Source organism: Pseudophryne corroboree, chromosome 6 (assembly GCF_028390025.1).
Source record: "Pseudophryne corroboree isolate aPseCor3 chromosome 6, aPseCor3.hap2, whole genome shotgun sequence".
NCBI lineage: Eukaryota > Metazoa > Chordata > Amphibia > Anura > Myobatrachidae > Pseudophryne > Pseudophryne corroboree.
Window position 1 is genome coordinate 559,503,007 of NC_086449.1, and position 22,192 is coordinate 559,525,198.

General features: G+C 47.5%; 1 protein-coding gene across 3 annotated transcripts in view; it reads right to left on the bottom strand.

Moving 5' to 3' along the window:
• NEDD1 (NEDD1 gamma-tubulin ring complex targeting factor) overlaps positions 1-22,192 on the bottom strand; it is a 353,825-nt gene that overhangs the window by 258,158 nt on the left and 73,475 nt on the right. For all 3 annotated transcript variants that reach the window (XM_063927743.1, XM_063927744.1, XM_063927745.1), the window contains exon 3: positions 10,720-10,814. In XM_063927743.1, coding sequence (XP_063783813.1) covers positions 10,720-10,814 — 95 coding nt within the window. The remainder of the gene's footprint in view (positions 1-10,719; positions 10,815-22,192) is intronic.

Genomic DNA, 22,192 nt, shown 5'->3' on the forward strand with positions numbered 1-22,192 from the left:
ACTCTTGCCGGTTTCAGAATCTGTTTTACCATGTTCTGTATTTCCAGAGCCTTTTCCACTGGAAGAAAGACTCTCTGTAATTCTGTATCCAGAATCATACCCAGGAACGACAGCCGTGTCATCGGAACCAATTGTGATTTTGGCAAGTTTAGGAGCCAACCATGTTGTTGCAGAATCGTCAGAGAGAGCGCAACGTTTTTCAGCAATTGCTCCTTGGATCTCGCCTTTATGAGGAGATCGTCCAAGTACGGGACAAATGTGATTCCCTGCTTACGCAGGAGAACCATCATTTCCGCCATAACCTTGGTGAAAATCCTCGGAGCCGTGGACAGACCAAACGGCAACGTCTGAAATTGGTAATGACAATCCTGAACAGCAAACCTCAGGTAAACCTGATGTAGAGGATATATAGGAACGTGTAAGTAGGCATCATTTATGTCGACCGACACCATAAAATCCCCTTCCTCCAGACTGGAGATCACTGCTCGGAGAGATTCCATCTTGAATTTGAATTTTTTTTAGAAAGAAATTGAGGGATTTTAGGTTTAGAATTGGTCTGACTGAGCCATCTGGCTTTGGTACCACGAACAGACTCGAATAAAAACCCTCCCCCTGTTGTGACGGGGGTACCGTGACAATGACTTGATTTTGACACAGCTTTAGTATCGCAGCGCATATCAAGTCCCTTTCTGGAAGAGAAGCTGGCAAGGCCGGTTTGAAAAAATGGTGAGGGAGCACGTCTTGATACTCTAATTTGTACCCTTGGGTCACTATTAATAATATCCAAGGATCCAGGTCCGAGCGAGTCCAGACCTGACTGAAGAGTTTGAGACGTGCCCCCACCGGTGCGGACTCCCGCAGAGGAGCCCCAGCGTCATGCGGTGGATTTGGTAGAAGCCGGAGAGGACTTCTGTTCTTGGGAACTTGCCACAGCATGTGACCTTTTTCCCTTTCCTCTTCCTCTCGCAGCAAGGAAGGAGGATCCTCGTCCTTTTTTGTATTTATTGGGCCAAAAGGACTGCATCTGATAGTGGGGCATTTTCTTTTGTTGCGCAGGAACATAAGGTAAAAATTACGACTTACCCGCGGTAGCCGTAGATACCAGGTCAGTGAGGACGTCACCAAACAAGACACTACCGTTAAACGGTAGAGACTACATAGCCTTCTTCGAGTCAGCATCAGCATTCCATTGATGAATCCACAATGCCCTTCTAGCCGAGACAGCCATGGCATTGGCCCTTGTTCCCAAAAGGCCAATATCCCTCGCAGCTTCTTTTAAATATGCTGCAGCGTCCCTGATATGATCCAGAGTCAAAAGCACGTTATCCCTGTCCAGGGTATCCATCTCAGATGACAAGTTATCTGCCCATTTTTCAATAGCACTACTCACCCATGCCGAAGCAACGGCAGGCCTGAGTAGAGAACCTGTAGTGACATAAATGGATTTTAGTGTATTTTCCTGCTTACGATCCGCAGGATCCTTTAGGGCTGCCGTGTCCTGAGACGGAAGCGCCACCTTCTTGGACAGACGCGATAGAGCTTTGTCCACCGTGGGGGTTGACTCCCACTTTTCCCTGTCCCCCGAGGGGAACGGATATGCCACTGGAATTCTTTTGGGAACCTGTACCTTCTTGTCAGGATTTTCCCAAGCCTTTTCAAAAAGAGCGTTCAGTTCATGAGAGGGAGGAAACGTTACCTCAGGTTTCTTTACTTTAAACATACAGACCCTAGTATCAGGAACAGCAGGGTCCTCCGTGATATGTAATACGTCTTTTATCGCCACAATCATGTACTGAATGCTCTTAGCCAGTTTAGGATTTAATCTGGCATCACTATAGTCGACACTGGAATCAGAGTCCGTGTCGGTATCTGTATCTGCTATCTGGGTAAATGCACGTTTCTGTGACCCTGAAGGGGTCTGAGCTTGTGACAATGCATCTTCCATGGATTTCCTCCATGTCTGGTTCTTAAGACTCTGATTTATCTAATCTGTTAGTCAACCGAGACACATTTGCATTCAAAAACACTCAACATATTTACCCACTCAGCAGTCGGCGGTGCCGACAGGGTCACTCCCACCTCCTGTTGAAGCCTGCTTAGACAGGCGAAACTAGTTGATCGCAGAGGCACCAGCAAAAACGTCTGCCGGCAGACATCTGATGTTTTATGCTTCCAGCTATAAGAAGGACACAGTAAGTCTCACATTGGATATAAAGCTACAGTTTATAGAGATCATCTTTGGACTATAATTCAAGTGGCCCATTAGAAGGATGGACTTTTTATAAGTAGTTTTTACATTTGAAGGAGACTTTTTAATACAAATTATCAGCCATTGAATATAGTGCTGAAATAGCATCTGTATACCTCTTGGAGTTAAAACTCAAAAGGCGAGGAAAGTGACTTTGTCACTATAAAGCTTATCACCAGCCTATATATGTTATATGTATGTATGTATGTTATGTCCATGTTATAGTATACCGGTATTAGGAATCACTTTTTATTCATTATTTTTGTCTTTTTGGCTTTTTGAATAGATGATCATCTTTTAATTCTATTAATAAACTTTATACTTACATATTCCGGTCTGTATTTGTAAATTATTGGTAAAGATTACCTAAGAATTGGTGATGTGAGTGGATATTTCACTTGACTATTAGCGCTGGGAGGTATTTTTGTTTTTTGTTCAGTTATATTGAGAGGAAAGTGGAATCCTCTTACTCCTCCATAAGCAGCTTATCAGATCAAGTGAAGCAAGAAGCGCAGTCCTCGGTCCTGTTTTATTCACTCCCACCTCCTTTTCTGTCCCCACTCCGGCTTCCTCCTGGGAAGAGCACTCAGACATGTCGACACACACGTACCGACACCTACAATCACACTGGGCTATAGGGGACAGACCCACAGCAAAGCCTGTTAGAAAGACACAGAGGGAGTTTGCCAGCTCACAACCCAGCGCCGAGCCCGGTACTGAGACCTTACATACAATGCCTCAGACCTGCTAGCGCTTTTATAATATTAGATAATAGCACCAAATCTACTGTGCTCCCCTCCCCCCCCCCCCCCCGTTTTGCACCCTGTTACTTGTACAGCAGTGTGGAGGTCAGGGCCAGCGTTTCTGCAGCTTCTGTGAAGAGAAAATGGCGCTGGTCAGAGCTGTGAGGGCTAAGCCACGCCCCCTCACCGGCGCGCTTCAGTCCCGCTCAAATCTACATAATTATACTGGCGGGGGTCTATATTTAGTGCCTAGGCACTTTTAATATACTTATTTGCCAGTTAAAACTTCAGTATTCATGCTGCCCGGGGCACCCCCCCTGCGCCCTGCACCCTGCTAGTGCCGCTGTGTGTGTGGGAGCATGGCGCGCTGCGCGGTACCTCAACACTGAAGTCTTCTTCTCTTATTTAACTCACCCGGCTTCTTTCTTCTGGCTCTGCAAGGGGGGTGACGGCGCGGCTCCGGGAACGAGCAGCTAGGCGCACCAAGTGATCGGATCCTCTGGAGCTAATGGTCTCCAGTAGCCTAAGAAGCAGAGCCTTTGAACTCACAGAAGTAGGTCTGCTTCTCTCCCCTCAGTCCCACCATGCAGGGAACCTGTTGCCAGCAGGACTCCCTGAAAATAATAAACCTAACAAAGTCTTTTTTCTGAGAAACTCTGGAGAGCTCCTCAGTGTGCATCCAGTCTCACTGGGCACAGTTCCTATAACTGGAGTCTGGAGGAGGGGCATAGAGGGAGGAGCCAGTTCACACCCATTTAAAGTCTTAAAGTGCCCATGTCTCCTGCAGATCCCGTCTATACCCCATGGTTCTTGAAGCATCCTCTAGGACGTATGAGAAAATACTATTGGGGTACATAGCCCCTTTTCGCTGTGCGGTAAATTAACACTGACAATTGGATACTGGCCTGAATCTGAGCTCATAACTAAGTAGACTTGGGGGGATTCAAATAGCCACATTTATTTAAAGGGGTTGAAAAAGGGGGCTAGCCTCGAGGTTTAATGCCCGGGGCTATTCAATCAGAGCCCCTTTTTCTCGTCTGTTAAATTATTCTGCTTTAGGGCATTAACCCACAGAATCTGAGATAAATAACTGTGTGTTAACATGGGAAAACAGGCTATTTATCACAGATTTTTCTGGCATATTCAGACCGAAAAACAGGATTTCAATACCTACAGGTAAATCCTTTTCCCGTAGTCCATAAGGGATATTGGGGGAAACTAGTACGATGGTGTATAGACGGGGTCCAAAGGAGAAAGTGCACTTTAAGTTTCTTCAACTGGGTGTGCTGGCTCCTCCCCTCTATGCCCCCTCCCACAGGCAGTTATAGGTAAAAACTTTCCAGAAGGAAAAAGGCCATATATGAGAGAAGTAACATGATAACAGAAAGGGTGGTGAGATTTACACACCAGCACACCACTAATATACAACAACCAGCAACGGCTGGTAACAACAGCAACAGCTGAACAGGTAACTATAGAACAAGAACCTGCAGAAAAGTCCACGCACTGAGGAGGGCGCCCAATATCCCTTATAGACTACGAGAAAAGGATTTACCGGTAGGTATTAAAATCCTATTTTCTCTAGCATCCATAAGGGATATTGGGGGAAACTAGTACGATGGGGACGTCCCAAAGCTTCCAGAACGGGCGGGGATGTGCGGAGACTGCTGCAGCACCACCTGCCCAAGCTGCATATCCTCTTTGGTCAGGGTATCAAATTTGCAGAACTTCACAAAAAAGTTTTCTTCCCTGACCAGGTAGCAGTTCGGCACAGTTGCAAGGCCGAGACTCCACGGGCAGCCGTCCAGGAAGAGCCCACTGATCTTTTATAGTTGGCCTTTAGAGACTTAGAAACAGGAAAGGCTGCCGACACATAGGCCTGTTGGATAGTAAGCCTAATCCAATGAGCAATGGACTGCTTTGAAGCAGGGCAACCCTTCTTCTGCGCATCATAGAGTACAAACAAGGAATCCGTCTTTCTGACCTGAGCTGTACGCTTGACAGAGATCTTCAAGGCTCACACAGCATCCAATGCCTCCGGAGAAGCAGAAGCGTCAGAACTGGACGGAGCCACAATAGGCTGTCAGATGAAATGCGGAGACAATCTTCGGCAGGAACTGCTGTCTAGTCCGGAGCTCCGCTCTGTCCTTGTAAAAGACCAAGTACGGACTTTGACACGATAAGGCCTCCAATTCTGAAACACGTCGAGCAGAAGCCAGGGTCAGTAACATCACTGTCTTCCACGTGAGGTACTTGTCTTCTACCGTCATCAGAGGTTCAAACCAGGAGGACTGTAGAAATTTCAACACTACATCCAAATCCCAGGGTGCCGTAGGTGGCACAAAAGGTGGTTGTATGTGGAGTACTTCTTGCAAGAAAGTCTGAACTTCAGGCTACACTGCCAATTTCTTTTGGAAGAAAATGGAGAGGGCTGACCTTAATGGAACCCAGACGTAAGCCCTTATCCACACCAGCCTGCAGGAAACGTAGAAAACATCCCAAGTGAATCACTGCAGGCGGATACGTGCGTTCCTCCCACAGAGACATAGCTCCTCCAGATATGATAATAGTGTTTTGACGTCACAGGTTTCCTGGCCTGGACCATGGCAGCATTAACCTTTTTTGAAAGGCCCGCGTGAGCTAGGATTTCCGTTCAACCTCCATGCCGTCAAACGAAGTCTCCGTAAGTCCGGGTAGACGAACGGTCCTTGTTGAAGAAGATCTCTTCTTAGTGGTAGAGACCAAGGGTCTTCGACGGACATGTCCAGAAGATCAGTGTACCACGCCCCCCCAATCAGAATTGCCTTGACACCCTGATGCCAGATTCGCTTTAGCACCCTTGAGAGCAAAGGAATCGGAGGAAACAGGTAGACCAGCCGTTACGGCCAGTGCGTCCACCGCCCTCGCCAGGGGGTCCTTGAACAGTACCAGGTAAGTTTCTTGTTGAGCAGAGAAGCCATCATGTCTATTTGTGGGCAACCCCACCGGCCGATGATCTGTTGGAACACCAAATGGTGGAGTCCCCACTGCCCCGGGTGGAGATCGTGACAAGTCAGGAAGTCCACCTCCTAGTTGTCCACACCCAGAATGAAAATTGCTGACATTGCTCTTGCATTTCTTTCCGACCAGAGGAGTAACTTTGACACCTCTCGCATGCAAGCTCTGAATTTTTTTTTCCCTTAACGATTGATATAAGCCACTGCCGTGGCGTTGTCCGACTGTACTTGGATCACGTGATCCCTGAGCAGAGAAGAGGCCTGAAGCAGAGCATTGTAGATCGCACGAAGTTCCAGAATATTGATCGGAAGGAGGGCCTCGTGGGCTGACAACCTGCCCTGGAACTGCGCCCCTTGGGTGAAAGCTCCCCATCCCCGTAGACTTGCAACCGTCTTGAGGGGATTAGTACGAAATTCCGCCGGACGGGATCCTCGCGGTCGGAATACCGACACCGGGATCCCGACTGACACAATCTCGACAGGGGGGAGAGCGCAACGCAACCTCTTGCGGGCTGGCTGCGCTCGCCACGCTGCAGGCACGGTGCCTCGCTACACTCGGCACACAAATTTATTGTTCCTCTATGGGTGTCGTGGACACCCACAGAGGGAGAATATGTTGGGATTGTGCCGGTCGCGATCCCGGTGTCAGTATTTCGACCACCGGGATTCCGTCTGGCGGGATCTTGACTGCATCACGTCTTGAGGAGGGTCCAATCCTGAATTCCGAAACGACGGCCCTCCAGGAGATTGGAAGATTGTAGCCACCACAGGAGGGAAATCCTGGCATGAGGTGACAGCTGAATCATCCGGTGCATCTGGAGATGCGATCCCTAACACTTGTCCAATTGAAATGTTCTGGCGTGGATCCCGTACTGGATCGCCTCGAATGAGGTAACCATTTTTCCCAGCAATCTTATGCAAAGATGGATGGACACTCGAGTGGGCTGGAGCACCATGCAGACCATCTCCTGAAGTGTTTTCGCCTTGTCCTCTGGCAGAAACACCTTCTGGGCCACAGTATCCAGCAACATCCCCAGGAACAGGAGCCTCTGAGTTGGCTGCAGGTTGGACTTCTGCAAGTTGAGGATCCACCCATGGTCCGAAAGAAGTTGGATGGTGCGGTCGATATGGAGAAACAAAAGCTTCCTGGATCGTGCCTTTATCAGAAGATCGTCCAGATAAGGGACCACATTGACCCCCTGGCCCCGGATCATCATCTCCGCCATCACCTTTGTGAATACCCCCGGGGCTGTGGACAGGCCGAAGGGTAGTGCCTGGAATTGGAAGCGATTGTCCAGGAGCGCAAACCGCAGGTACGCCTGATGAGGCGACCAAATCCGAATATGGAGATAGGCATCCTTGATATCCAAGGAGACCATAAATTTCTGTTCTTCCAGGCATGCAATTACGCAGAGACTCCATCTTGAACTTGAACACCTTCAAGTATGGATTCAAGGATTTGAGATTCAAAATGGGTCTGACCGAACCATCCGGTTTCTGCACCACAAACAGGTTTGAGTAAAACCCTGTGCCGCGTTGCGGTAGTGGTACTGGAACAATGACGCGGGACTGAACCAACTTTCGGATTGCCTGTTGCAACATAACTTGCATATGCTCCAAAGTAGTTAAGCTTGATTTGAAAAATTGTTGAGAAGTACTGTCGAATTCCAGCCTGTAGCCCTGAGAAACAAGATCTCTGCCCCATGCATCCTGACAGGAGGTCTCCCGGATGCAGCTGAAGTGGCCGTGTCGAGCTCCCACCTCGAGATCCCCCCGAGGTGGGTAGGCTCCTTCATGATGAGGCCTTAGTGGAAGCAGAACCGGTGGACTGTTCCTGAGAACTGGTGCTTGCAGATTTTTTGGACTTACCTCTGGTGCCTCTAATCGCATTGGAGGCACCTCTGGCCTTAGATCAAAATCTGTATGACCGAAAGGACTGGACAGACAGCCCAGAATAGGAGCGTCTCGCCAGCGGGGCCCCAGAGGGGAGAAACATGGATTTCCCAGCCGTAACTTTGGAAATCCAGGTATCCAAATCGACCCAAAAAAGCCATACCCCGAAAAGGGGAGGGGAGGGATGCCACACTACGTTTGGATTCTGCGTCCGCAATCCACTGACGCAACCAAAAGGCCCTGCGCGTCGACACTGTCATGCCAGAAGTCCAAGCATTAATGTTCCCCATTTCCTTGAGCGAATCACAGAGGACACGGGTAGTGTCCTGAATGTCCTTCAGGAGGGTTACCATAGTAACTAAGGGCATATCCCCCGAGAGGACCCCCTGAATTTGAGTGGCCCAAGAATGAACAACATAGGTCATCCAGCAACCCGCAATGACTGGTCTTTGCGATATACCGGCTGCTGTGTATATAGATTTTAGGGTAGTCTCAAATCTTCCTATCCCCTGGATCCTTCATGGTAAAGAAGCCCGGGGCGGGCAGCACCACCTTTTTAGACAGGCAAGATACTAAGACATTCACCCCAGGGGGTTCCTCACATAATTTTCTACCCTCAGGAGCGAATGGGAAAGTGTGCAAAAACTTTTTGGACAATTGGAATATTTTTGGTCTGGATTTTTCCAGGCCTGTTTGAATAAGTCATCCAACACTGTAGAATCAGGGAAAGGGACAGGAGGCTTGTTTTGTACAAAGAGGGAGCTGTAACACATCCCTTATAGCCAAAATGAGCGGTTCAATACCCTGAGCAGCATTGGGATCCCCACTAATAGGGTCCAGGTCATCTGCATCAGATAGACGCTCCTTGGGGCCTGCATGAGAAGGGGGGGGGGGGGAGCTGTGCATCTGCCCTTGCAGCTAAATCTGCAACAGCTTGTTGTAGTAGCTGAGTTTTCTGCACATTAGCATTGAGCTGGGATGACACAGCTGACATCATAGTTTTTAGAGACTCTAACCAGTGGGGCTCTGGACCCTCTCCCCCAGCCCCTTCACTGATTTGTGAAGACTGACTGCATTGTTCATAGGAATCATAAGATAAGGGAGAGAATCTAGTGTGACATATACTGCACAGCTTGTGTTTACTCATATTCACAGTAAGCACAATAACATATACATACACACAGACAGTTATAATGCAAGCCTGCCCTACTGTATGTGAGAGGAGACACAGAGAAGAGAGGACACCAGCACACCCTGAGCTGTACAGCCCCAGTGAGATTGTCAGCTCCCTATTACACAGTAAACACTAATAATTTTTGTCCTAGATAGGATCAGTATAGTGTACACAAGCGGCTCTCCCCCTTTGCTACACCCTGTACCAGATTTTCCAGCATGTCTGGAAACTCCTATGGTGCCGGAGTTACATACATATATTTTACTGGCAAAAGTCTCCATTTAAGCTAGTCAAGCCCTTTTGTGCCAGATACGGGGTATCTTAACGGGACCCCCCAGGGAGGGTCCCGTATGCCGCGCCCGTGGTCAGCCGCACTTTGGACCGAGGACCCCCCTAGCGGGGCCCCACGGTTTGTACTCAGCACCAATGTCACCTTCAGGCAGCGTTAGGGGTGTGCAGCGTGCTGCGGCTGTGACAGCCAAGGCGCAGTACCCCGCTGAACAACAACTACTCAGGACAGTGGTCCTGCAGCGGGGAAGCGGCTCTGCACCTCGTAAGGCCGGTGACCGTCCCCCCCCCCTAACTCCCGCGGTGCAGGTATGCTGTTGCCCAGACAGCATACCGAAAATAATAAAAGAGTTAAAAGAGATTGAAGAAAACTCTCTGGAGCGGCAGAGATGTGCATCCCCTCCTGAGGGCACTTTTTTCTAAACTGCCTGTGGGAGGGGGCATATAAGGGAGGAGCCAGCACACCCAGTTGAAGAAATGTAAAGTGCACTGGCTCCTTTGGACCCAGTCTATACCCCATCGTACTAGTTTCCCCCAATATCCCTTATGGATGCTAGAGAAAAGAAGTTGTGGGGAAGTACGGCTGGTGTAATGGTTATTATTACTGTCTCACAGCACTAAGGTGATAGGTTCGACTCCCACCGCGGCTCTAACTGTGTGTATATTCTCCCCATGCTTGCATGGGTTTCCTCCGGGTACTCCTCCTATACTCCAAAAACATACTGGTAGATTAATTGTCTCCCGACAAAAAAAATTAGCCCTAGTATGCAAGTGTTTGCATGTATATGTGTTATGGGCAGAGTAGATGGGCCAAGTGGTTCTTTATTTCTATAAAATCGCTGTTAAGTGCAAACTGCGAGCTGCCTTCAGGTACTAATTGAAACCCTCTGGGGATCAATTAGCCTGCAGTAAATTACCGCGGCTAACTGACTTTACCCCTTAATAAATTTTGATTTATACACTAAACCCAGTAAAACAATAATATGTACTCTCTGACAAATATAAAAGAAAACTGTATAAGCACACTGTTAGCAGATCTGGACAACATGTGTGACCTGGTTAATGAGGACCATAGCTTCAGCTTTAACATGTGCAGAAATAAGTGTACGCAGATGTCCCCACTTCTTTACTTGCAGTTCAATCGGATCACTTCATACAGTGATATGCATACCTTATTCCTAATTTCTAACAGAATAATGTAAGCAAATAATCAATGTAAAAACAATACGTAAACTGGTACTGGTGCCTTGCTCCAGCTAGCAAATACCAGGCGCACTTAAAAGGATTTACAAAAAATACACACAAATTGAATTCACAAAGCTATTCCAGTTTTCATATTACCTGGTAACAAAAGCATAATTCCAACATATTACTTACCCCCTCTGCCAGCTCCAAAAGAGGAACAGGTTTAGACTTACAGCTTGAAACAACAATTTTATCACCACCGCCAGAAGCAGTGACCAGAAAGCGATCTGAACTTACAGTTAGGGACCATGCAATATCATCAGTGAAATTTGCTACAGACAGTGCAAAGGAGGAAAGCTAGTATTAACCTGTATTTCTATCAACAAAAGGTCATATTTAAGTTCAAGTACAAAGAATGAAAAGCTGACGACAGGCAAGACAATCTTTAAAATGGCTGAAAGTTGTAAACAACAGAAAATAGAATTTGTTAACTTGTTATTGCTGCTGTCCTTTTGGTCTGCAAGTTTCACTATGATTGGAGTTCAAAAGCAAAGGCTGTAACACACTGTTGTACCCTCAGAAATACATCACACATATTTTGGAAATATTTGAATGTTCCTGTTCTGAATATTCGAGTTAAGTGGAGCACGCTATGCGAAGAACAGAAATACACCCTCTGTTGCAGCACATACACAGGTAGCTGCAAAAGGCCTCCCACTGAAACTATTAGCCAAAGTCACTGCATTTGTAAAAATTACTATTGCCTAGGAGAAAGGCGGCATTATAGAAGAGAGATGTGCATGATCGGATTTCCAAGGATCTCAAAAAACGGCACCTTATTGGCTCTCGGATGTCACATGTTTTGGATAGCCAATTAGAAAAATCCGAACTTGCGCTAATTCTGGCGTTAAGAATAAAGTAATTCCGAAAACCGCACATCTCCACATTACAGTCCCCAGAAAGTTTGATCTACATCCCTTAAATCACATTTAAAACACCTCTTTCAGCTAAACAAACTCTTACTAAATGCAGCTCTCGAGCAGGAGAAAACTAGGAGGGTTCCTCAAGACCTAAGGACTACAAAAGCATCAAATTGGATCTCTCCAAAAACTGCGTCTGATGATCTCAGTTATCAGCTTCAGTGGACTGAGATATAGTGACCAAGTTAATGTGTTGTGACAGTCTGAATAGCACATTGCATCAGCCAGCACCGCAAATTTTGCATTGCATCCCACTGCATGAGCCAGCATCGCAAGTTTCCCTTGTATCCCATAGAGTTTTGAAGAAAAAATTGCGATGTTGGCTCAACTTTAACTGATCAACAAAGACAAGGATGAAGACAAAGGTATTACTCAAGATTTCAGAACTATTTGGTTATTTTCTTAGGTATACAGATATCTGTATCCTTGAAGAAAGTATCATACAGAGTTCAGAAATTTTAGATAATACCCTTTTCTTTATCATTAATTAAGCCCTGAAAGCTGCTACTATTGTTAATGATGCTTTATCTATTTGTATTTGTGTACGTGTGTATGTATGTATATATATATATATATATATATATATATATATATACATACATATACACACACACACATACATATACACACACACACTGCTCAAAAAAATTAAGGGAACACTAAAATAACACATCCTAGATCTTAATAAATGAAATATTCTTATTAAATACTTTGTTCTTTACATAGTTGAATATGCTGACAACAAAATCACACAAAAATGATCAATGGAAATCAAATTTATTAACCCATGGAGGTCTGGATTTGGAGTCACCCTCAAAATTAAAGCGGAAAAACACACTACAGGCTGATCCAACTTTGATGTAATGTCCTTAAAACAAGTCAAAATGAGGCTCAGTAGTGTGTGTGGCCTCCATGTGCCTGCATGACCTCCCTACAATGCCTGGGCATGCTCCTGATGAGGTGGCGGGTGGTCTCCTGAGGGATCTCCTCCCAGACCTGGACTAAAGCATCCGCCAACTCCTGGACAGTCTGTGGTGCAACGTAGCATTGGTGGATGGAGCGAGACATGATGTCCCAAATGTGCTCAATTGGATTCAGGTCTGGGGAATGGGCGGGCCACTCCACAGCATCAATGCCTTCGTCTTGCAGGAACTGCCTACACTTTTCAGCCACATGAGGTCTAGCATTGTCTTGCAATAGGAGGAACCCAGGGCCAACCGCACCAGCATATGGTCTCACAAGGGGTCTGAGGATCTCATCTCGGTACCTAATGGCAGTCAGGCTACCTCTGGCAAGCACATGGAGGGCTGTGTGACCCTCTAAAGAAATGCCACCCCACACCATTACTGACCCACTGCCAAACCGGTCATGCTGGAGGATGTTGCTGGCAGCAGAACGTTCTCCTTGGCGTCTCCAGACTCTGTCACATGTTCTCAGTGAGAACCTGCTTTCATCTGTGAAGAGCACAGGGCACCAGTGGCGAATTTGCCAATCTTGGTGTTCTCTGGCAAATGCCAAACATCCTGCACGGTGTTGGGCTGTAAGCACAACCCCCACCTGTGGACGTCGGGTCCTCATACCACCCTCATGGAGTCTGTTTCTGATCGTTTGAGCAGACACATGCACATTTGTGGCTTGCTGGAGGCCATTTTGCAGGGCTCTGGCAGTGCTCCTCCTGTTCCTCCTTGCACAAAGGCAGAGGTAGCGGTCCTGCTGCTGGGTTGTTGCCCCCTTACTGCCTCCTCCATGTCTCCTGATGTACTGGCTTGTCTCCTGGTAGCGCCTCCATGCTCTGGACACTACGCTGACAGACACAGCAAACCTTCTTGCCACAGCTCACAGTGATGTGCAATCCTGGATGAGCTGCACTACCTGAGCCACTTGTGTGGGTTGTAGGGAGGTCATACAGGCACATGGAGGCCACACACACTACTGAGCCTCATTTTGACTTGTTTTAAGGACATTACATCAAAGTTGGATCAGCCTGTAGTGTGTTTTTCCACTATAATTTTGAGGGTCACTCCAAATCCAGACCTCCATGGGTTAATAAATTTGATTTCCATTGATAATTTTTGTGTGATTTTGTTGTTATCACTGACCTGGTTGGGAAGTGTTGTGGACTCGGGGCTTCTTCCGGTGACCTCAGCACGGAGGTGCTGAGGCACGGAGACACTGGAGACACTGAGGTGCTGAGGCACGGAGGTGCTGAAAGCACGGAGACACTGAGATGCTGAGGCACGGTGGTGCTGAGGCACGGAGGTGCTGGAAGCACGGAGACACTGAGATGCTGAGGCACGGAGGTGCTGAGGCACGGAGACACTGGAGACACTGAGGTGCTGAGGCAAGGAGGTGCTGGAAGCACGGGACGCTGGAAGCACGGGAGCTCTGGAGATCACAGGTACAGTAGCAACGATGATACTCAGGCGCCGGAACACTGCCCGGCGTCTGAATTTGAACTTCCCGCCAGGGCCTGATTGGAGGAAGCACTGATGACGTCACCCGCACCTCCCGTGGACGCCGGGCGCACACGCCGGCCGGACGGAACGCCGGACGCCGGGACCCGCCAGCGAGGACGGCCGCACGGAAACCCAGCGCGCCCGGAGGGGTAAGTATGGGGACCGCAGCGGCGTCGTGACAGTACCCCCTCCTCTAGGAGTGGCCTCTGGACACTTTCCCGGCTTCGTAGGATGTCTAGCATGGAAAATCCGGACTAGTCGAGGAGCCGAGACCTCAGAAGCCTTTATCCAACTTCTCTCCTCAGGACCATATCCTTTCCATTCCACCAGATATTGCAGATTCTTGTGAAGGTAACGAGAGTCTAGAATAGTTTTGATCTCGAAGTCTGTTCCTGTTTCAGTCTCCACTGAGGTGGGGCCAGAGGCCTTTGAATGAAAACGATTAAGGACGAGAGGACGAAGAAGAGAAACATGGAAGGCATTAGGTATACGTAGGTGCGAAGGTAAACCAAGCTTGCAGACCACAGGATTCAGGACTTGTAGCACAGGGTAAGGACCGATGAATCTTGGAGCAAACTTCATGGTGGGCACCTTCAACCGGAGATTACGTGTGGACAGCCATACCCTGTCACCAACCTTGTATTGTGGAGCGGCTCGCCGTTTCTTATCTGCAAAGAACTTGTACCGGACTGAAACCTTCTTAAGATTAGCATGAATCTTACTCCAAATTTGTCCGAAGTGTTGTAGAGTGGACGTTACAGCTGGAACCTCTTCTATCGGAAAGGCTTGGAAATTCTGGAACACGTGGATGGAACCCATAGTTGACGAAGAATGGAGATTCACCAGTGGAAGAATGAAACGAATGATTACTCCACCCAGTTGTCCTGTGAAGGGGAGAGATAAAGACGAAGGAAAGTCTCTAGATCTTGATTGACTCGTTCCGTTTGTCCGTTTCGGAGCTGTCGGTAGACCAGTCAAAGGAACGAAGTGTGCCATCTTCGAAAAACGGTCGACGATTACCCAAACGGTGTTTTATGTTGTGTACACTGTGGACAAGAATTAACGTAATCCTGTACATCCTTCCTCATGGTGTTCCACCAGTAAGACCTTTGCAGAAACTTGTACATCTTCTGGGCACCGGAATGACCGGAAAACTTGGAATTATGGGCCCACTGTAATATTCTTGGCCGGAATCTAGCTGTTACGGACATTCTTCCAGGAGGAGGAGCTGGAGTAGTTAAAGCAGCGGAGACAGAAACTGGATTTAGAATTAAACTCCGCTCAAAAGATTCATCCTCGTCTGTGGAAACTTGTGAACGGGACAGCGCATCCGCTTTAATATTTAGAGTCCCGGCCCGGTACTTGATAACAAAAGAAAAACGGGTAAAGAAAAGTGCCCATCTCGCTTGGCGAGGATTCAAGCATTGTGCGGATTTGATGTACAACAAATTTTTGTGATCCATGTAAATGGTAAACACATGTTTAGCCCCTTCTAAGAGATATCTCCACACTTCCAAGGCGAATTTAATTGCCAAAAGTTCCTGGCCTCCAATGGTGTAATTTCGTTCGGCCGGAGAGAATTTACGAGAGTGGAAGCCACACGGATGTAATTTCTTATCAGAGGAGTACTGAGAGAGAACGGCCCCAACCCCGACTGAAGATGCGTCAACCTCTAGGTTAATCAAAATTTGGTTGTTGGAGAACTGGAGCGGACATGAAAGCGAACTTCAAGTGGGAAAAGGCCTCAATGGCTTCGGGAGGCCACAAACTCGGATTAGAGCCCTTTCTAGTCAGGGCAGTAATGGGCGCGACAATGGTGGAGAAACCTCTAACGAATTTCCTGTAGTAATTCGCAAAGCCCAGGAATCTTTGTATTGCTTTGAAAGAGAGAGGCTGAGTCCAGTCACGAATGGCAGAGAGCTTTTCCGGATCCATGCGAAGCTCCGTCCCCGAGATGATATAACCGAGGAACGGAATTGATGTTACCTCAAAGGTACATTTGGAGAGCTTAGCATAGAGATGATTCTCTCGTAAACGGTGGAGCACTTCTTTGACTTGAGTCCTGTGTTCAACAAGATTTTTGGAAAAAATCAGTATGTCGTCCAAATATACCACAACACTCTGATATAACATGTCTTGGAAGATTTAGTTGACGAATCCCTGGAAAACAGCAGGCGCATTACTAAGACCGAACGGCATCACCAAGTATTAAAGGCACTCTTCCATTCATCCCCTTCTCGGATGCGTATGAGATTATAAGGTCCCCTCAGGTCGAGTTTGGAGAAAACGTGGGCACCACGAACCCTATCAAATAACTCTGTGATTAGTGGCAAGGGGTATTTATTCTTGATAGTGATATCGTTTAAGCCGCGGTAGTCGATACATGGTCTCAACCCCCCGTCCTCCTTCTTCACGAAAAAGAAGCCCGCTCCAGCAGGGGAGGAAGAGGGGCGAATAAATCCCTTGAGCAGATTGGACTTAATATATTCCGACATAGCTTGTGTCTCGGGAAGTGACAGGGGATATGTGCGACCACGAGGTGGCGTCTTCCCTGGGACAAGGTCAATAGGGCAGTCCCAAGGCCTATGAGGTGGTAACAGATCAGCTGCTTGTTCCGAAAACACATCCTTGTACCCTTGATACGCCTCCGGAATATACTCTTCATTCGTCTTGGAAGAGACACAGAGCGGACAAACAGGAGTGAGACAATTAGCGTGACAAAAGGAACTCCAAGACAGAATTTGTGAAGACTTCCAGTCAATGTGGGGATTATGAATTTTTAGCCAAGGCATTCCAAGGACCAGATCGTGGTGCATTTCTGGAATCACCAAGAATTCCAGACTTTCTTGATGTAGAGCCCCGACCTGCAGCTTAACTGGCTCTGTGCGCCACATTATGAGACCCTAGGAAATTCTAGTCCCGTTGATAGCCGTCAACGAAATAGGCCGCTCGATAGGCCGTAACTTTAAACCCATGCTTTGGACACAGGAGGAAGAAACGAAGTTCCCCGCAGCTCCGGAATCCAACAGGGCTTCATAAGACCTGGAGGCTGAATCGGTGACTAAAGTTACAGGAAGCAAACAGTCCAAAATTGGAGAAGATTTTGTCGTAACCCCCAGCTTGACTCCTCCGGAACAAGCTAGGCCTGCCCGTTTCCCGGACGGGATTTACAAAACTTGAGAAAATTATCTGCGGCACCACAGTAAAGGCAAAGTTTACCCTCACGACGACGCTGTCGTTCTTCCGGAGACAGTCGGGATCGGTTAATTTGCATGGGCTCGTCCGAGCTAGGCATAGCCACCGGTCTAGGAGTAGGATTCCGGAACCTGGAACGATCTGAACGGCTACGTTCTCTTCCACGCTCCTGCATCCGAAGATCCACTTTGACGCAAAGGGAAATCAACTCTTCTAATGGATCCGGCAGATCCCTTGTGACCAACTCATCTTTCAGCCGGTCGGAAAGACCGTTCCAGAAGGCAGCTCTCAGGGCATCATTATTCCAGCGTAATTCAGAGGCAATGGTCTGGAAATGAACCACGTACTGACCCACGGAACGGGAGCCCTGACGAACACGGAGCAAGTCGGAAGAAGCAGTGGTCATCCTGCCGGGTTCGTCGGAGGTTCTTCGAAAGGACGTGATGAAGTTGGTGTAGTTGGAAACCACGGGATCAGATCGTTTCCACAAGGGAGACACCCAATCCAACGCTGATCCTTCAAGCAGGGAAATGATATACGCTACCTTAGAGCGATCCGTAGGGAAGTTATGAGAGAGCAGCTCGAAGTGCACCTCGCACTGATTTAAAAAACCACGGCAATTCTTTGGGTTCCCATTATAGCGGGAAGGAGTAGGAAGCTGAAGACGTGACCTGGTACCGGCCGGAGGTTGGACATTACCGGAAACAACAACTGGAGCAGTTACGGGAGCTGGAGCCGGAATTGCGGAGGCTAAGGATGCTTGGATTTGATCCAATCGGCCGGATAGTTCCTGGAGGTATTGCATCACTTGACCCTGTGTCGCCTCTTGAGACTGAACTCGGGAAGCCAAACTTTGGATGGCGCTCGACTCTGTGTTCCGATTCCCCGGGTCCATGTGGCCTGAGTATACTATCACTGACCTGGTTGGGAAGTGTTGTGGACTCGGGGCTTCTTCCGGTGACCGGGAAGAGGAACCGCTACTGGGTCGCAGTAGAGATGGCCGGATATAGGTCTTCCTCATACAGGATTTAAGACGGTAGGCAGGAGGCACGTGTGAATGCTTGAAGGTCTCCTGAAAGACAAGACTTGTAAAGGGGTTGATGAATTGGTGGAGAGTACCAAAAGCTTACAGTGAGCGATGTTGGGGTGCTGGAGGCACTGAGGTACTAGAGGCACCGAAATGCTAAAGGTACTGAGGTGTTATTGAAGGCGCTGAGGCGCTTAGAGACGTTGTGATGCTTGAAGACACAGTGGTGCTGGAGGCACAAAGGTGCTGGAGGCACGGAGGTATTGAGGCACGGAGGTGCCGGAGGCACAGCGGTGCTGAGTGCTGAGGCATTGAGGCACGGAGGTGCCGGAGACACAGCGATGCTGAGTGTTGAGGTGCTGGAGGCACAGAGGTGCTGGAGGCACGGTGGTGCTGAGGCACGGAGGTGCTGGAAGCGCGGAGACGCTGAGGCACGGAGGTGCTGAGGTATGGAGACACTGAGGCACGTAGGTGCTGGAAGCACGGAGACACTGGAGACACTGAGATACTGAGGCACGGAGGTGCTGGAAGCACGGAGACACTGAGGTGCTGAGGCACGGAGGTGCTGGAAGCACGGGAGCTCTGGAGATCACAGGTACAGTAGCAACGATGATACTCAGGCGCCGGAGCACTGCCCGACGTCTGAATTTGAACTTCCCGCCAGGGCCTGATTGGAGGAAGCACTGATGACGTCACCCGCACCTCCCGTGGACGCCGGGCGCACACGCCAGCCGGACGGAGCGCCGGACGCCGGGACCCGCCAGCGAGCACGGCCGCACGGAAACCTAGCGTGCCCGGAGGGGTAAGTATGGGGACCGCGGCAGCGGCGTGACAGTTGTCAGCACATTCAACTATGTAAAGAACAAAGTATTTAATAAGAATATTTCATTCATTCAGATCTAGGATGTGTTATTTTAGTGTTCCCTTTATTTTTTTGAGCAGTGTATATACATATACACATACAGTGGGGATTGAAAGTTCATTTTAATGTGCAAAAAGAAGCCAAGGAAAGATGGAAAAATCTCCAAAAGGCATCAAATTACAGATTAGACCTTCTTATAACATGTCAAAAAAAGTTTGATTTTATTTTCATCATTTATACTTTCAAAAGAACAGAAAACAAAAAATGCCGTCTGCAAAAGTTTGGGCACCCTGCAGAGTTAATACCTTGTACTGCACCCTTTGGCAAGTATCACAGCTTGTAAACGCTTTTTGTAGCCAGCCAAGAGTCTTTCAAGTCTTGTTTGAGGTATCTTCGCCCATTCTTCATTACAAAAGTCTTCCAGTTCTTTGAGATTCCTGGGCTGTCTGTGACGTACTGCTCTTTTAAGGTCTATCCATAGATTTTCAATTATGTTGAGGTCAGGAGATTGTGAAGGCCATGGCAAAACCTTCGGTTTACGCCTCTTGATGTAATCCACCGTGGATTTTGAGGTGGGTTTAGGATCATTATCCATTTGTAGAAGCCAGCCTCTCTTTAACTTCAGCTTTTTCACAGATGGCATCAAGTTAGCGTCCAAAATTTGCTGGAATTTTATTGAATCCATTTTTCCTTCTACTCGTGAAATGTTTCGTGTGCCACTGGCTGTAATACAACCCCAAAGCATGATTGATCCACCCCCATGCTTAACAGTTGGACAGAGGTTCTTTTCATTAAATCCTGTGCCCTTCCTTCTCCAAACGTACCTTTGCTCATTCCGGACAAAAAGTTATATTTTAACCTCATCGGTCCACAGAACTTTATTCCAAAATGCATCAGGCTTGTCTTTATGTTAATTTGCAAACTTCAAACACTGATTTTTGTGGTGAGGACGTAGAAGAGGTTTTCTTCTGATTACTCTTCGATGAAGACCATATTTGTACAAGTATCTCTTTATAGTGGAATAGTGTACCACAACTCCAGTGTCTGCCAGATCTTCCTGGATGAATCGTGCAGTCAAACGTGGATTTTGATTTGCTTTTCTCACAATCCTGCGAGCTGTTCTGTCTGATATTTTTCTTGGTCTTCCAGATCTTGCTTTAACTTCCACTGTTCCTGATGACTGCCATTTCTTAATTACATTCCGAACAGAGAATATGGGCATCTGATAACGCTTAGCTATCTTCTTACAGCCTTCTCCTGCTTTGTGAGCGTCAACTATTCTCAGTTTCAGTGTTCTACACAACTGCTTAGAGGAACCCATGGTGCTGATTGTTGGAGCAAGGTCAGATGAGTCTGGGCTTTTAAAACCTTTGAGATTTACATCACCTGGTCTTTCCAGACGATGATTGAGAACAATCCATGACACTGCCAGGTCTCAGCTGTCCAAAGGGGCAGTACGAGGTATTAACTCTGCACGGTGCCCAAAATTTTGCAGACGGCATTTTTTGTTTTCTATTCTTTTGAAAGTGTAAATGATGGAAATAAAATCAAACTTTTTTTGACATGTTATAAGAATGTCTAATCTGTAATTTGATGCCTTTTGGAGATTTTAACATCTTTCCTTGGGTTCATTTTGCGCATTAAAATGAATTTTTGCCTGGGGTGCCCAAACTTTCAAACCCCACTGTGTATATGTATGTATATAGAAACATAGAATTTGACGGCAGATAAGAACCACTTGGCCCATCTAGTCTGCCCCTTTTTTTTAACCTTTAGGTAATCTCAACCCTTTTCGAACCCTAATTTTCTCAGGTCTATGTGTAGTGAGGAATTGTAAAACATACGTGAATGAATATGGTGAGTGTAATATTGCTACCACAGGTACCTGAACAATACAAAATATGTTTTCTCCTTCACTTGTAACACACTTACTAGTTTCCTGTTTGTTCATGAATGTGTATATATATATATATATATATATATATATATATATATATAAATAATATTTTAAACCTACCGGTAAATCTTTTTCTCCTAGTCCGTAGAGGATGCTGGGGACTCCATAAGGACCATGGGGTATAGACGGGCTCCGCAGGAGACATGGGCACTATAAAGAACTTTAGATGGGTGTTCACTGGCTCCTCCCTCTATGCCCCTCCTCCAGACCTCAGTTAGAGAAACTGTGCCCAGAGGAGACGGACAGTACGAGGAAAGGATTTTTGTTAATCTAAGGGCAAGATTCATACCAGCCCACACCATATAACATGGAATATACGCAACCAGTCAACAGAATGAACAAAACAGCATCAGCCAACGACTGATCTTAACTGTAACATAACCCTTATGTAAGCAATAACTATATACAAGCCTTGGAGAAACATGTCCGCACTGGGACGGGCGCCCAGCATCCTCTACGGACTAGGAGAAAAAGATTTACCGGTAGGTTTAAAATCTTATTTTCTCTTACGTCCTAGAGGATGCTGGGGACTCCGTAAGGACCATGGGGATTATACCAAAGCTCCAGACCGGGCGGGAGAGTGCGGATAACTCTGCAGCACCGACTGAGCAAACATGAGGTCCTCCTCAGCCAAGGTATCAAACATGTAGAATTTAGCAAAAGTGTTTGAACCCGACCAAGTCGCCGCTCGGCAAAGCTGTAATGCCGAGACGGCTCGGGCAGCCACCCAAGAAGAGCCCACCTTCCTAGTGGAATGGGCCTTTACCGAATTTGGTAACGCAATCCAGCCGTAGAATGAGCCTGCTGAATCGTGTTACAGATCCAGCGAGCAATAGTCTGCTTAGAAGCAGGAGCGCCAACCTTGTTGGCTGCATACAGGACAAACAGCGCCTGTTTTCCTAACCCGAGCCGTCCTGGCTACATACATTTTTAAGGCCCTGACTACATCCAGGGACTTGGTATCCTCCAAGTCCTTTGTAGCCACAGGTAACACAATAGGTTGGTTCATATGAAACGATGAAACCACCTTAGGCAAAAATTGAGGACGAGTCCTTAATTCTGCTCTATCCACATGGAAAATCAGATAGGGGCTTTTGTGAGACAAAGCCGCCAATTCAGACACCCGCCTTGCAGATGCCAAGGCCAACAACATGACCACCTTCCAAGAGAGAAATTTCAATTCAACCG